Raw genomic sequence first — 17487 nt, forward strand, 5'->3', positions numbered from 1 at the left:
TGCAATTGTATGCTTGTTAAGTAAGATCTTAACATAAGACATACAAGTATGTTCTGTGGCTTTTTTTAAATTTAGAGATTTCAAGGTTTCAAACCAGACCAGTTGATCTTTTCTGAAGCACAGCTTATCACAGGTTGTAGAATCGTGCACACTGACCTCTGTGTAGAGCTCAGTAACTTGCGACTGGGGAAACGTATCTTCCAGGGAGGCACCTCTAGCTTTTCATTCCCCATTTCTTACTATCTTCAAGTCACTAGTTATCTGACCAAATCAATGTTAAAGCAGCTGATAGCGAGGGAACGCAAGGCTGTTTCTTAAGCTTTTTAGTAAAAGACATCTTTAGTTGATAAACTGCATATAAAAGCTTCACTACAGAAAGAGGACTGTAACCTTTAAAAGAAGTATTTTCTTGTATTTTAAGGTCAGATCTAAGGAACACAAACACACTATTTTCCAGGCGATTTTATGCATCTCTCTAATAAAACTGTCAGTATTGCTCTTCCTGGGCAGTTCAGGAACCTGCTTTTGAGATCAAGCTTCAGTGCTTACAGTTGCACTCTTTTGTCTACCTACTCGCTTCATCTTCGTGTCTTTTCCGCCAGAATATTTGGGGTACAGCAGCTTGCTCAGCATGTGTGTAGTTTTTGGTCCTTGGAGGGAATATAAGCCAGCAGTGTGCCTGGGTAGAAAAGGCAGCCAGCAACATCCGGGCTGTATTAACAGGATCACAGCCAGTGGAAGGAGGAAAGTGATTATCTCCCTCAGCACTTGTTAGCCCACATCTGGAATACTGCATCCAGTTTTGGACCCCCAGATGCGTGAGACACTCTAACAAACTGGAATGAGTTCGGTGGAGGGGCCACTAAGATGGTCAGGGACTAACAGGAGACATCTCCCTGTGAGGAGAAGCTGAGGAAACTGGGTTTGTTCAACATGCAGAAGAGTAGGCTTACAGAGGATTTAATAGCTGCCATCCAGTACCTACAAGGAGAAGATAGTGAGGCTCTTCATAGTGGTACATTGTGGGAGGAGCAAGAAAATGTGTGTAAGGTGTAACGAGAGATTTAATCTGGATACAAGGGAATACTTTTCACCCTGAGGGTTCCACAGGGGAACAAGTTGCCCAGAGACATTGTGCAGGCTCCATCCATTTGGATTTTCAAGACTCAAACTGCATAAAGAATGAAGCAACATGGTCTCACCTCGGAGCCGATCGTGCTTTTGAGTAGCAGTTTCAACTAGAGACCTTCTGAGGTTGCTTCCACCCCAAATGATTCTTTGATACTAAGTGTGTGCAAGCAGTAGGCAATAGAAGAGGATACCTTTCATACTAGCTCACAAAGTTGGAGTCCTGGGTTCTTACATCTCTTAAAGAGTTTTCTGCATTGCAGAAGTCTCTCCCAGCAGCAGTGTTTTGTTTAGTGCTTTTGGCTGGAGTGGTATCCTCCTCTTTATAAAACAGGACACTTGCTTTGAATGCTTTTTCAGGGATGCCTATGAATTTGATATTAAATAACTTTAGATAAAAAACATCTAAAAGGTATGCTGAGGTCTGATAGAACTGTGTTTCCTTCCTGTCAGTGCAATATGTCTATAAGCAAGCTCACGAGTTGTCAGAAGTTGCACCGTGAGTCTTTGTTAGTCCCCATAACTGCCATATTCTTTCCTGCGTGCCCAGTGACCCCAGTTACATGGGGAGGTTGAAGAATAACCCATCTCAAGCTGGCAGTTTAGTGCACCTTCCTGGCCAGAGGGATCAGTGGAGCAAAACCTTGGAGCTGAAAAACCTGCAGCACAAGTGTCCTATTTCTTGGTCTTACAAGTACATTATTGCACCAAAAATGACCTTTCATGTCACCAGGAAGCTGCTATAGACTGTTTCCAGGGCTCCCAGTTTTCAGAGAGGTGCCTAAATTATTATGGTAAATTCAATTTGTGGAACTAGGCTGGTGAATTAGTGTGCTGCTCTCTTCTGCATACGTCATTCTGTGTGCTTGGGCCTATGACTGTCCATTAGACCATATAAAATGTCTTGTTTAATGAAACCAGCTCCTAAATGTGTAGTCAGGCATATGCTGTCAGAGTTGGTATAAATATGACTAAGAGGTTACCAACTCTAGACCTTACTTGTCTCTCGTCATGCTCTCTTTCATCTAGAACTTAAATGGAGTTCTGTTGGCTGGTTTAATCAGTCCACTGTCTAGTTATCCAAAACAATCTGTCTTAAAAGCAGACTTACCTCCTCCATTTCTACGTAAAAGGAAGATTATTTCACTTTGAATCTTTCCCAGCACTGGGCTAAGAAACATTGGAAGAGTTGAAATAGCACTGATCTTTAGCATGGAGTATGACAAGCAATCATAGAATCGAAGAGTGGCTTGGGTTTGAAGGGACCTTAAGGATCATCTAGTTCCAACCCTTCTGCCACGGGCAGGGACACCTTCCACTAGATGAGGGTGCTCAAACCCCTGTCCAGCCTAGCCTTGAACACTGCCAGGGATGGGGCAGCCACAGCTTCTCTGGGCAACCTGTGCCAGTGTCTCACCACCCTCATAGTAAAGAACTTCCTCCTAATAGCTAATCTAAATCTCCCCTCTTCTAATTTAAAGCCGTTACCCCTTGTCTTATCGCTACATGCCCTTGTAAAAAGTCCTCTCCAGATACTTGCAGGCCCCCTTTAGGTACTGGAAGGCTGCTAGAAGGTGTCCCTGGAGCCTTCTCTTCTCCAGGCTGAATAACTGCAACTCTCTTAGTCTGTCTTTATAGGAGAGGTGCTCCAGCCCTCTGATCATCTGCGTGGCCCTCCTCTGGACTTGCTCCAATGGGTCCACATCCTTCTTGTGTTGTTGGCCCCAGAGCTACTGCAGGCAGACCGGATGCAGCCTTGTCGTTTTGCCATTTGGCTTTTTGCTGACCAACACTCCAAGTCTTTCTCCTCAGGGCTGCTCTTAATCCGTTCTCAGTGCAGCCTGTATTTGGGATTGCCCTGACCTGGGTGCAGGACCTTGCACTTGGCCTTGTTGAACCTCATGAGGTTCACACTGGCCCTTGTCTCAAGCATGTCAATGTCCCTTCACTCCAGTGTGTCAACCACACCATACAGCTTGTATCACTGGCAAACTTGCTGAGGGTGGTCTCAGTCCTACTGTCCATGTCGCTGACATGGACAATGAGGAAAGCGTTGGAATGGTGGGTTGGAATGGTAACCTTCTGCTTTGTCTTAATAGCAGCTGGAACAATTCATCCAACTGCAGCCTAAGAGATAAATAATGCCATATTTTGTTATGGCTACTTGACTTCTGGTTTTGGCCCTGAATTCAAACATTTTGTCGTCTGTATTGCAATGTCTTTTCTTGCTGTCTCCTGTATCTTGTACTGTAGCATATCTGAGATGGAATTTAGCACCAAATTTGGACACCTGGATGTGAGTGCCCAGTGGAGATGTCCACCTGTGAGCTTCCCCGAGAGCAGATACATGCATTTAGTCACTTGCAGAGCTCTGTAGCTCCCCTGACTGTATAGAGTAGCTCTTATGGGAGCTTGACTATCTGCAGCTGCCTTCTAAATACTTGGTTCTGACAGCTGTGGTATGTTTTAGCTAAAAGCCTCTAGACTGTATTCCAGCTACAGCAAATGTAGCTGTACTTCTGCTTTTGTATAAGGTTTCTGAGTCCACTAGAGTTTAAAAAAAGGCTTTCATTTTAAATAAACGGACCATACTTCAGGCCATTAGGGTTTTTTTCCCTGTTATTGTATGTTCTACTAGCTGTGGTTGCTCTTGTGGTTGCTAATAGTGTGAAAACTAGATTAGGCCATTTCAGGAAAAATGGACAATATTCTGATCACCATCAGTCCATATAGACATGGACTTGAAGATGGCAATGCTGGAGGCTTTTTAACAACTTGTATTAACATTAATTTAATGATAATTATACAGCTCAGTTTTCTAATAATCCACTGTTTTTATATCCTTGTAAAATACACTTTAGAGGCCTGGTTTCTATTTTTGACGACCTCAAGGTGGTTTGCTGTACGTCTGGATGCCATCTGTGCCATTTTTGTTGTAGTGGTTGCTTTTGGTTCCCTGGTTCTCACCAAAGGTAAGTACAGATGTTAGAAAAAGTTCATCCAGTAATTACCATGTATAGTAATGTCTAATTCTTTTTTCATAAATTGCTGTTTCTAATTGTTTAAGGACTGTAATTAAGTTAAATGTTTCTTTCTAGATCATGATCTCTTCCTCGGTGTAGGGCATTGGGGCTGTATCTCGTTTCCGGCAAATACTGGAGGCAGTTCAGACATATTCCTGGCTTAGGCATGCATCTACCATCACCCCCAGATGTGCAAACAAACTTGTAGATCTGTAGTCTTCATTTCTGAGATTCTGGCTTTCAAAGCAATAACAACAAATAGATCTTTTTCTTTTTCCTCACCTTTGCTTTTTTTGGGGGAACCTTCAGGGTTTTGCTTTATGTACTGAAACACCCACAGAGATGCTTCTTAACAACTTTATTCCTTTCTACACATGGCACAGTAGGCCAAAAGGCAAGCTGAAATTCCTAGGGATACTCTTATAATATCTCGGATCGGCAGGATAGGCCAGTTCCAGAAAGAAAATCACCTTGTAATAATACATTTTATGTTCACTGTCACTCATGAGCTGTCATTAGTGTATGCATCATCCAGGATGTAATTGGGCTAGATGTACTAGAATGAGATAGTCATCTAAAATATGAAGGAAGAAGTAATTATCTTGGACATGAAAATTAGTGCTAATTTGCTGGTTTTGTTTCTTTTCTTTTTCCTTTGGATAAGTTCTGTAAATGCATATGTTTTTTAAAATTTGAACACTCTGTGCTGCTCAACACTGAAAATTTTAAACTAGGTTTGATGTTATTAGAATGCAAAAAGCCAAGTTAGAACAATGGTCCTGAATCTTTCTCTGCCTCTGAATAAGGAGTAGCTCTCTTGAAGTCAATAGAGCTATGCCAGGATAAAGTTTAAGTAAGTCAGAGGACAACCATGCTTAATATTGGGCCAGACAGAATTCATTTATTTTGTAAGAGTAGACCCACTGAACACAATGAATGCTTATATAAACAAGGGAAGAAATATTCCTGTTATTTTATCTGATCATTTACAAGAGTGCAAAGTGATATAAAAATGTTCATAACTTTGAAATCATTTTACACTAATTTTTTGCTTAAGTTTAGGTGCTGATCTAATTCCCATAGGAAAAAAAAGTGAAAAGTTACTAATGCTCAGCCAGATAGGGTGGACTGTAACAAGCTGTGTAAATAGGGTCTTGAGACTGAACCTCAGTTTTTAGATAAAATGACAGGCCAAGGAGAATTGTGACAATCTTTTCAAATACAGACAATTTCCAAAACATACCTAAAAAAATGCAGAAAGTAGCTGTTCTGTCTGGAGCTCCTCCTTGCACAGATGGCAAGTACAGTGTAACCAAACAGAATTCTGGCTGTGATACTTCCACCATGTAAGTAACCTCATGAAAGTGAAGTTAACTAGGATTTTGTGTAATTACCGGTGTACTTATTTGATTCTCTTCTTTCTTTGTTGTGCAGCTTTGAACGCAGGGCAGGTTGGTTTGGCACTATCCTATGCAATCACCCTCATGGGAACATTCCAGTGGGGTGTTAGACAAAGTGCTGAAGTTGAAAACCTGGTAACGTTTATTTCTTCCTTTTCACCTCCTGGTTCCTTTTCATGGTTGTGACATGAGGCCTTAAGGATGGGATTCTTCTTAATTGTCTTAGGACATTAATACCTTAGCAAGCAATTGAAGCACCACTTACAGTCCATAAAGAAAAATAGCCTCTGTGAGGGTATAATTTGTCTGGCTGATTTTGAGTGTTTGTTGAGATGAGCTGTGTCCAGTGAGTGTCTCTCTCCATTCATAGTAAGGGAGGCTTTATAATCTCTCTTTACAACAGCAGAGACTGTCTAGTTACAGTGTAGACAATTGCATTACGACTTGCTAAAATTACAAGGAATAAATCCCTCTCTGTAAATAAGATTTTTAATTTAATTTTTCTTTTAGATTTGGGGGTTTAAATTTATTAAAAAATTATTTATAGCCTTCATGGCATTTTTAGGGTCCTGTTAATTCATTGTAAAGGCTTGTATCTTCTTAATTTGTCGTGAGTTAACAAATACTTGAAAGTGTTTATGTTCTGCTGAGTGAATTGTGTGTTTTCCAAACTTTTATCAATTAAAATGCCTTCCACCAATTTACACTATTGCTAGCATGTTTTAGTTGCCTATTTACTTTCTTAATTTAATATATAAAAAGGGTAAAAAAAGAATATACTATGCATAAACCAGGGGAGGTTGTGTTGCTTTGACAACTAAAGGTTACTTGTAATTATTGTTTGCTGACCATAGTCTAGGAAATACATGTAGTCCTTTTGTAGAAGTTGAGAAGCCATGTTTAATAGTAGATAAAATTAATAATAATGATAGATTAGTATTTTTTGTTGTCTAGCACATTGCTTCTTCAGAGCATTTTTCAGACATGAATAAACTAGTGACTAATGGTGACAGACTTTGCTGAGAAATGGGAAGAAAGCTTTTGCGTTTTTTCTTGCCAGTTGGGAAGTTTTGGAAGTGTCAATCTCTGGGACTCTCTTATGTAGTGAGATACTCTCTTGGAGGCTGTGATTCAGAAATACTTTGAAGGAGAAAGGCTTGCCATTCAATAAGCAGACTTTGATGTGGAATGCTGATCATTATATGGAATTGCAGTTAGCATCAACTTCTTTCACAGGTGGACGTCCACCAAAAACCTCTTGTCTGATTACATTTGGGGGAGGCAGGAACGTTTCCTCTCTATTCTACTTTGTCATTCCTTCCTTATGTGCTTTTCCTTGGAGCTTATTTTGTAATATGGAAAGGGTAGATGGCAACAAGATCAGAGAACTTGCTGCCTGGTGACCTCTGCCCTTAAAGCCGCTCCAGGCAATATACGCCTACTGGATATCTTTATGATGGTTCTTTTTTTTTTCAGTATCCATCTGTGGGTGGATACCATTGAAGACAATTAGTTGTATTGAGAAGATGTATGGATGAGGATGCACATCAGAGCCTAAACAGGACTTTTATTATTTGCCCAAGGGGTAAAAAATGTCTAGATAGCTCAACTTCTGTTCCTCTTTCTTCCTGTAAGATTAGAGGCATCAGCAAATATTGTAGTTTCTTTCATATCTGGCATAAAATACATAGGAGAACAAGTTTTATTGCATATAAGTCACTAATGATATGGTGAGAGCTGTTTTGGATTGTGGAGTTGCCTGTGACAAACATTTAAAAGATTTTCTAGGGGTGAGCACAGTGGTAATGATGAGGACAAAAATGGGATGATGAAGCCAGTAACTTGATACTAGTAGCTATTGTGCATCTGCCTGTAGTTCATATGGCAGTTTCATTTCTAGCCTTTGTTTTCCCAATGCACAATAAAATGGTGTCATCTTGGTCAAAACTGACAGACAACTCTCATAGCTTGAATTTCTTAATACTTATGCATGTATGTAGATCTGTAATTAATCCCACTGGTTAGAAATTAATGCTTGTGTATGGATTTATGTATCATGATAGATCTGGGTCTGTAGTAGGCCATAAGATGCATTCTTTCCACTTTTTTTAGTTGTATAAAGTAAACATTGGATGGTACCAAATACTCTTATCTGTGATCAAGAGAAAAACTCTGAAAATTCGCATTGAATCTTTATAGTAAAAATTACACGCAAACATATTTATATGAATGTAGTATTTGCGATATATGCAATAAGCTGAAATTTATGTAATATGTGAAATATATTATGTGATTTATGAAATACATGTCTTCTTTCCTCTTCTTAGATGATATCAGCAGAAAGAGTAATGGAATACACAGAACTTGAAAAAGAAGCTCCTTGGGAAACCAACAAGCATCCTCCACCTGAATGGCCAAGCCAAGGAATGATAGCATTTGAAAATGTTAACTTCACTTACAGTCTGGATGGACCTTTGGTGTTAAGACATCTGTCTGTTCTAATTAAACCAAAAGAAAAGGTATGTATATGGCTGTCTGTAGGCATTCGCAGAAATTAAGCAAAGATGGTAACCTGACACAAGGCTGTGTGATAAAAATTCATTATAAAATACATGGATGTTAGGAAATTAGTAAGTGTTCTTTTAAAGAATAAGCCTTAGTCATATTTAAAAACAAAAGTTGGAGCCTATTTATTTCCTGTAAGTGTAGCATGCGTGCGTCTGGAACACAACATTTCTATCTGTGAAAAAAAAAAATGTTTAAGCATATTTCATAATATTCTAAAAAATTTGGGAAGTGGCAGACATTCAAAACACTAGGACTGAAATGTTTCTTCAAATCCAAAGTAAATGGAGCTGCATTAGGAAATTGTGGATTCAGTAGAGGGAACATAAATGGAACAAAGGATGTCAGCAGACAAAGGTGAGCAGAGACAATTGAAAATAAGGAATGTACATGCTCTTGCACAGAGCCCCAGATGGAAGAGAGAAGAAAGAAATATAAATCAGTTGTACAACTTGAAAATTGGGGGGTTCATTTCAGTTCCTTTCGGCTACCAATCCAATTAACTGTTGCCATTAATTAGATTGCTAGCCAAAAGAAACACAGAAATAAAACTCTTCTTCTGCTGCAAATCTGACTCTTCCTCCCCAATTTTGACACTATCCCAATTCAAAGAGCGCTGCAGGGAGGGTCTCCCCCACAGATAAAATTAAATTAGAGCCTTGCAGTGTTAATTCATGCTTTGCTACATTTCAAACGCACATATATTTTTTTGATTAGGGTATCTTCCCTAGGAGACTGGTTCTACTCTCTACAATCATTGCCTTGGCCTCAGTTTTAACATGCTTTTCCATTCAGTCCCAAACCTGTTTCATTCCTCAAGTGGACCTTTTTAATAACATGCATGTTACAAGAATTCATCCCAACTTTGCTGCATGGAGATGATCTTATGGAATTAGGTATGGGTGAGTTAAAAACAGTGTTTCAGAAGAAGAGCAAAAAGGTTGTTTGTCTACTCTCTACTTCTGTTGCCTATGGGCCATCTCTCTAGCTGATATATATCACTCCAATGTAATGGCAGACAATAACATTTACATTTTTTAGTGAGAGACAGAAATAAAGTAAAATCGAAAGCAAGAAGTATTAGCAATGTATGACTCAGTCCTTGGTAGGGGCAGAAGGGGGAGGGATGATGGGGGGTGTTTATTTTTGCTGAGTGGTTATACTGTGGTTTTGTCACCCTGAACTGAATTGTCCAGCTTGAAACTATTGCTAAGAACTTCATGTTTGTTTTCTATGATGTTCTACACAATACTGCAATAGACTGCCACTGTGTAAAATAAGTCTCCCAACCATCTGTGCTCTTTATATTGGTTTTAATTGTGGAGAATCGGCTCTTCAGAACCAGGTTTCCAGATGCTCTAGGGATTCTGCCCGTGCGGCTGTCAGTGAGAGTTCTTACGCATGTTCAGACCCCTGGATCATACAGACTTCTCGTGGCTGCAGTGCCACTGGCAGGATGCATGAATTTAAGCTTCTGCGGTGCTTGTGCTTGTACTTGTACCCATCCAGTGCCCAGTTTGGTAAGCCACAGGTACAGTAAGAATGGAGGAAGTGATTACTGGCAGATCACTTGTGGGTTAGGGTCACTTTTGTCTCGGCTTTCAAAGCGGGCTAGGAATGATCCTCTTTTTTACCTGTCTTTGCTCATGTAGCGTAGTCTGCCAGAGACAGACTGGGGAGTGCTCACATAAGGAGCACTGCCAGCAGCTGGCTGTGATTAACCTCTTCAGCTACTATAGCTGCAGCAGGAAAAGGTCAGCCGTTAGGTTTTAAACACCACTATCTTTGTTTCAGGGTGCTTATGAGTGCTTATTGACTAATACATTGTTAAATGCACCTTGTTCTGGCAGATCCTAAACCTGAGGGTCTGCCTCCATGAAAAAGTTAGGAGGGTGAGGGTCCAGATTTACAGCATGGCAGCTGTTCTTCATGTAAATAGTCTCACAGCATAGCACGAAAGGGAGGTTGCCTGAGGGATAACAAAGACACAGGCAGTTTCAGCAGAGTAGCTGACGTGCTGTAAATCTCACTCCCGTTTTTTGTGCAACTCTACTTTGAAGTACAACTGACACTTGAGTAATGATAAGCCCAGCATAGCAGGTGTACTCCTGGGTATGCACGTGGTTTACAGCGGCCAACAAAATCCCAGCCATGTGATTCCTGTTAGGTGGCTGGGACTTCCATTTCCAGACCATCGCTGTATTTGCACTGGCTATGAACACAGTCCTCTGAAGAATACAATGTATTGATAAATAAATAAATGTGTATAGTGAGAGCTGTTTCACATTCATGTCAACTGTCAGCAGCCTGTAGTCAATTGGACCAAAAATACATAGATTCCTCTAAATACATAGTCCTTTCATTTGATGCCAAGCTGAAAGTGGGATTTTGACAATATGCAGAGCAGCTGCATTTTTATTTTAAGTATCAAATGTATTTTTAATGGTTTTTTCTTTATATCCTTAATACAATACTTTATATTACTGACATTTATAGAGGAACAATTGAACTTTTGTTTTCACAACTGTGGGTGTCTCTGTTCTCCATTCAGCATTTTCTTTCTGAGCTATAGTGTATCTGTTCAGAACTATTTTTCCTTTGTTTCACTGATAGAATTTAGAATGCTAGACATTTTATCATTTATTGTAGCAGATTTGCTTAAATTAGGCTGTATCTTTAATAATAAGCACTGTATAAATGTTAATTAGTTTATATACAATAGTAAAATAATGAATTGTTGGATGAAATTGTTGAATTGGAAAATAGAAGTATAAAATGCCTTTTGGATTATGCAGTATAAGTTGCTTCTTGCAGTATACTTTTTATAGCGTTTTGTGAATTTTTGATGAAATGTGGGCACTGCTGCTTTGTCTGAGCTCAGTGTCTCTGACTCTTCGAAAGTTTCTCCTCTCTGTTCCATGTAGTTTCCTGTGCTTAATTTCATTTCAGCAGTCATACATCTGAGTCTCAAGGCAGTGGGTAATTGTACGTATACTCATGGTGTCTGTACGTATGCTCATGAAGGTCTTCACGTTTCTTACTCCCTTCTGCACCCCAATCACTTCACCAGGCTATATTGTACATGTTTAATCCTCATAAATTCTTCCTCATCAAATCAGTATCTCCAATCCGTATTAATTTTATGTTGCACTTCTCTGAACTCTTTCCAGTGTGTTGATTTCTTTCTGGAAATGCAGTGATTAGAAGTGAGTGCAGGAAGTAACAAATCCTGCCAGATCAGATCTGTGTAGAGGGTTACGCCCATCACCTTCTCTGGTACGATTGATTGCTATACATTGTTTTCGCTAAGAATCCTTTACCTGAAGACAACATTTGAAAAGAAAAGTTTGCTGTTCAAGTAGTATTTAATCACCACTAATTATATGTCTCCTTTCATTTATTAATGGGCCTCCTTTTTCCCAAGGGTTGGTTTCATATGAAATATTTGTAGGTCTCAATCCTTTGTCCATTAAACTTAGCAATCCTGTATTTCACATTGTCTCCACCTCTTTTTTCTGAAAACCATTATTTTTTCAGATTGCATGCAGCTTCCGATTTTAATTTGGGAACATACAGAAGCCCGAATCACTGTGAATTTATTATTCACTGTTCCTTCAGTTTGGAAAGGAATTGCAGCTTGCTCAGATGGCCTTGTAGCTTCAGTACTTGCGTCCTCTCTGTTGAAGCTGTCTGAAGCATGAATACAGTTTACAGTCATGCTAGTTTTGGCTTTAGAGTTTGGCTGCTTTAAAGTGCTTCACCTTAATCATGCTAACCAAAATCAGTCTTAGTTATTTAAATTGGAGTTACTGCTCATAACATTGTTCCCGAAGTGCTTTATGGGAGTCAATCCTTTTTTGGGTTGAAAAGTAGATGTATGCCTGACATTATTTGCCTAACATCACCCAGAAAACCAGGTTTAGTATAAAAACTAGCAGCCTTGAATAACATTACTCTACATACTGAGCCACTTTATCTTGTTTACACAATAAAACACCACACATTAAGGGAAGACCTTTCACCTTTTACTGTGATCCAAGAAATTGTTGGATATCCAAATGTCATCTGAATCCAGACTGATTTTGTGGGGAGGTTTTTAACTCTTGAAAACAAGTGTTAATTATAAAGAAATTTTATTTGCTGCTTGTTCTACTATAAATGTAGATGTGATGTAAATGTAATGTGTGTAAAACTGTGATGTAAAACTGTTTCTTGACATACTAATTTATCCTGAAAAGCTCAAAGTGTAATTGTACAAGCTTGGCTTGCTCCGTAGGTTGGAATAGTGGGAAGAACTGGAGCTGGGAAAAGCTCCCTGATAGCAGCCCTCTTTCGCTTGGCGGAACCTGAAGGAAGGATTTGGATTGATAAGTACTTGACATCAGAGCTAGGACTCCATGACTTGCGGAAGAAAATTTCAATTATACCTCAGGTAAGAGAGCATTTTCACTGCAGTATTTAAAATGCATTGCTGGGATATGTTCCCTCTGCACCCCTGTATGCAGTAGACACAGAAACTTCAGCGAGGCATTATTCTTACTTGAGTAAGGTTTTGATTATTTTTAGATAGACAGAATCAGTTTGGGGGATTCTGTTCTGTGGCATTTTCTTCCTAGTTTTGGTCCCTGTCTGTTCCTCTGGGATACTTGTGCATAGGTATTAACAGCATGCTGTCCTATAGTCTGGGAAAAAGCAGAGAAAATCTGACAAGTATATACCAATCTTCGGCAATGAAGTCACTTGATCCTTTGGCAGTAGTTCCTGCTTGATGTGTTGCTTGAAACTTCCTTACTAAGGGACTCTGAGGGATATCTGATAAAAATGGTAATGGACAGTGGTTCTAAGCCTCTCTTACCTGCTGCATGTTTTAATTTTCCTTTCCCAAGAATAGGAGTCAGAGAACAGAAACAGGTATGCTATTATGAAAACAAAGGTACTCCCCAGCAATTGGATTGTTGCCTAATGCAGGATGTCTTTGTTTCTGCATGCTCAAGGCTTTGTTATTACACAGTGGAGGTACTCACTGGAACTAGTCATCTTTTGTATATAAGGAGGACGTTATGTGGATTTAAGTTCTATTTTTTTGTTTGTGTGCAGTATTCTTTTCTCCTGAAAGCAGATGGTCATCAGTTCATTCAAGGTCTACAGCTTTTTTAAAACCTTGCCCATAACCATTGCGGGTGATTTCTACATTCAGAAGAATTCAACCTAGTTGAATAAAATAGAGTACTGAGACAGGAAAACTGCTGGCCTGACACAGTTTCTACATGTTGAGTGATACAGATGCTCAGAGTTCACTGCATTTAATTATACATGTTGGGGTTGGGTTGTTTTGTTGTTCGATTTTTTTTTTTTTTTGTAAATCTGTTGCCATGGCTGTAAACTTATTTTAATCCAGTTGAATTCTGTGATTTTATCAAGTTTATATACATGGTAGGGTTTTCATTATGGTCCCAAAGGGTTTTAAGTTTCTGAAGGCTAGCAGGTAGCATTTCTTTTCCACATAAGGGAAGACTTGTTTCCACTAAAAATACACAAAACTATGAAGTGGTGGTAATAGTAAGAAGAAGAGGGTTTGAAATAAGTTTTATACTGTAGTAAACTGAATGGTAGGTATTGTCTTGTACTGCATTAATAGTAGTTTCAATGATAGTAATGTAACATCAGGTAGTTATTTTGCACCACATACCTTCATAATTATGTAGGAAGCTAAGAAACCAGGAGAGATGCTTATTAAAATTATAACATCAAACAAGCTAAACAGAACCATTCCTAGAGAGTGATGAGGCAAGACTGAAGTTTTCTTATATGTTAAGTTTAAATACCTACCTGGAGAAATAAAAATGTGCTTAGGCTTCTAATTGCTTACTTGGATGGAGCTCTGTGAAGGCTGTGTTTGTAAATCTTTCCTATGCAAATGTTGTCTGCCTCCCTGACTGCAAGCATTTTTACAACAATTATTTACAGGTTTGTCTTATTACTTTCCTCTCATAAACCAGTCTATTTTAAATAATAATCTGTGTCAGAAATGATAATTAAAAAATATCCTTATCTTCTGCCACAGTGTGTCTGTTGTTAGGACTTTTATAATAGTTATGAACTATTTATAAATTCAGCCTCTTATTTTGCCAACCTATAAAAATGGATTGAAAAGGAAAATAAGCGTAATAATACCTTCAGAACACACCAAATGGTGTATTACAATATGTATTGTTAAACAAATTACTTCCTAGGTGTTTTTGAAGAAAAAAAATTCTTTAACCTGTTAATATTTTTTTAAATCCTTTGTTCATTCAACAGGCTTTTAGTGACATGTTGCTAATGCAACAGATACCATCAAATAATTGGCATGCTATGTCAAGAAGTGCACGTGTTCTTTTACATTGTTTGTGGCATGTTCTGTCTGTGTTAATCCTTTTATACCACTCAGAATGGTTTAGGAATGAAGACACAATGAAGGCGTTAAGGTCTAAATTCTGTTCCAATTTGCTGCAGCCCTTTGGAGCTGGGCATCACTAGGGTTAGATGGGGCGTAAGTCACGACAGAGGTTAATCTCAGAGTAAGCTGCAGTTATCCAGTGTAAGTTAGACTTTATTTCCTTGAGAAGGTGAAAAAGAAAACATTTTACGTAAGATCTCTCCAGTTTAAAGAAGACTGACAACATAACGTATGGTCTCCATTTATGATTAGCACTATTACAGCATTTGACTTACTGTCTTTATGTGTAGTGTTAAGAGGAGTTTAGCCCTAAAGTAGTGTTAGTGCATGACTCTCAGGTCTGGCAAGTCACATTTGTGAGTATTGATCTGTTGCTTAAGGAGTTCTGCACCAAAAGTTGTCTTCCTGCTTCTCAAACACTGCATTTTTCAGTGTGAATTAATTTCTGCCAGTTTGATTAATGATCTGTTACTGGTCTGATTGGGAACTGAAGTAGAACAAAACTTGCTTCGACCACAGGTAAACCAGCGTTGGTACCTGAATAGAAGGTACTCCTTTGACTCCCTGGTGTATTTTGAGTGAGAGCTTTGCCCAGCAGTGCTCCAGTTCTAAGTAAGTTTGCTTTGATGCTGTGGCAGTATAGATTAACTTCTGTGTGTATAGGTTTAAAAGTTGTATTGAAATGGTGAAAGCTCAATTCCTCTTAGGCTCTGGTGGTAAAATTGAAGGGCATTTATGGTATGAAATGAAAAAACCACCCACAACCAACCAGAGAAGGAAAACCAGAAAGGCATTGTGAGCTCTTTGATTCCTCTCTGGTTTATGTACTTCAAAAAACAAATTTTCAAAACTGCCCAAATGTAATTTAGGAGTGTGAGCTCATTGACAGTGGTAGTTGCTGGTTTTCATTAACAATACCAGGAGGATAGCAGTGATTTCATTTAAGTATATATATAGCTTGTGGCATCAAAACAGTGGCATGTAAATGCCCGTTTGAGTGCCGACATAACTGTGTACAGCAATTTGCAAACAGACCTGTCCTGTTTGGTAAATTGTCTTCATACAGACTGGTTGAACGCTTGCCTCCCCCTCCTCCTTTAAGCAGGCTATTATGAAATACTCTTTTGCATTTCACAAAAGATAGCTACTTGTTGGATATTTCTGTGCTATTGTTGATATAGGTTAGTTCTGATTATTATTAAATTACCTATTGCAATATAAAACCTGTGTTTGTAATGGAATGCTAATTTTACTGGGTTTTAGGAGCCTGTTTTATTCACTGGAACTATGAGGAAAAACTTAGATCCTTTCAACGAATACACCGATGAAGAGCTGTGGAGTGCCTTGGAAGAGGTGATTTATTAAATCTAATAATGTACATCTGATTTTACAAGCCATATAGCACTACAGTGCTTGTCTGCATTTGGTTTTAGATGTTTTCATCAGGTTTGATCAGGGCATAGCTGTTGATGGGAAAAGGTAGACTGTTGTGTGCGTGTTTGTGTGTGTGTGTGTTTGTGCATGTGTGTGTAGACATGTGTATTGTTATGTAAGCCTTTCATGAAAAAATTATCCTTTGGGATGATGCTTTGGTTACGTTTTGATTCATATCTTACTTTTAATGAACATTAATAGATTCTTAACAATGTACTTTAATGTTTTTAGAATTCTAATAGCTGACACACTGTGTAATCCAAGTTGGTACTTATTCATTTTGTGTCTGAATATAAAAGGTAAACCCTGCATACTTATTGTGTCATCAGACACAATAGCTGATTTAAAAGAGAGTTACTCATCCTACAGTATGTTGACATGTCAACAGGTACAACTGAAAGAGGTTGTGGAAGATCTACCTAATAAAATGGAGACACAGCTGGCAGAATCTGGGTCTAATTTTAGTGTTGGTCAGAGACAGCTGGTGTGTCTTGCCAGAGCAGTTCTAAAAAAAAATCGGATCCTTATCATCGATGAAGCAACAGCAAATGTGGACCCAAGGTAAAAACAAAATCTGTCATGCTGAGATGGGCTGTTTTTCTTCTTCTAATATGATCATCTGTACTGTAGAGGTGAACTTCAATGCTTCAACATTTCTTGTAGTTTGTATTGCTATTTGATGTTTTTAATGATAGCATCATAATTGTCTATTCAAAGTGGGGCAGTTGAGCTTTGGCTACAGAGTAGATGATATAAACTAAGTCGTCAAAATATGCCTAATTTCAGTGCATTCCACAGAGTATGGAAATTAATATTCAAAGGTTATTTGTCTGCAGCTATAGACAAGAAGACAAGAACCTCCATGGAAATGCAGATCAGTAACATCAGAATAGCCATGAAACAAGTTGAGTTCTGTTGGTTTCTCAAAGAAATGTCTCTTGGAAATAAAGACGTAAAAAATAAATAAGTAATCACTCTCACCACCACCACCCAAAAAAAAAAAAAAAAAACCAAACCAAAAATAGAAAGGTGAAAAATGGCTGTAAGCAAAACCTGGTACTTCTGGTTATGAAATGCTATCCCTTCAGATGGCTCATATGCTGGTTTAATAAGTTACAGATAAAATAGGGGCAAGGGGAGGAAGGTAAGCTGTCCTAAACACCAGAGGAATTGCAAAACAGATTTGGAGATGTTTAAAGCTACAGGAGGGACTCATTCATCATTCATTATTTTGTCTTGTATAACTCAGGCAGGCAGAACTTTCCTGAATTCATTCCTGTTTGAACTAGAGTTGTACTTCTAGAAGAACATCCAACCTCAATAGAAAAAAAATTCAATGACAACCCTTGTTAAATTGTTCCAATAGCTAAGTACCCCCACTGTTAATTTTTGAAACATTTGAAACACTGGTGGAAATATTTTGGAAACAATGCTGCAAACGTACTGCATCAATTAGTCTGAGCTGAATATATAGTTCCAACAAACTATGGCTTGAGGG

The 17487-nt window shown here is 38.6% G+C and overlaps 1 protein-coding gene across 1 annotated transcript in view; it reads left to right on the forward strand.

Annotated features, from left to right (window-relative positions):
- Positions 1 to 17487, forward strand: part of LOC104410238 (multidrug resistance-associated protein 4-like) — a 64121-nt gene that overhangs the window by 20328 nt on the left and 26306 nt on the right. The window contains exons 4-9 of the mRNA XM_010020348.1: positions 3990 to 4100; positions 5586 to 5686; positions 7879 to 8070; positions 12393 to 12548; positions 15819 to 15908; positions 16378 to 16550. Of these exons, the coding sequence (XP_010018650.1) occupies positions 5636 to 5686; positions 7879 to 8070; positions 12393 to 12548; positions 15819 to 15908; positions 16378 to 16550 (662 nt within the window). The 5' untranslated portion in view covers positions 3990 to 4100; positions 5586 to 5635. The remainder of the gene's footprint in view (positions 1 to 3989; positions 4101 to 5585; positions 5687 to 7878; positions 8071 to 12392; positions 12549 to 15818; positions 15909 to 16377; positions 16551 to 17487) is intronic.

This window comes from Nestor notabilis, unplaced genomic scaffold, assembly GCF_000696875.1.
Source record: "Nestor notabilis isolate BGI_N333 unplaced genomic scaffold, ASM69687v1 scaffold4488, whole genome shotgun sequence".
NCBI classification, from domain to species: domain Eukaryota; kingdom Metazoa; phylum Chordata; class Aves; order Psittaciformes; family Psittacidae; genus Nestor; species Nestor notabilis.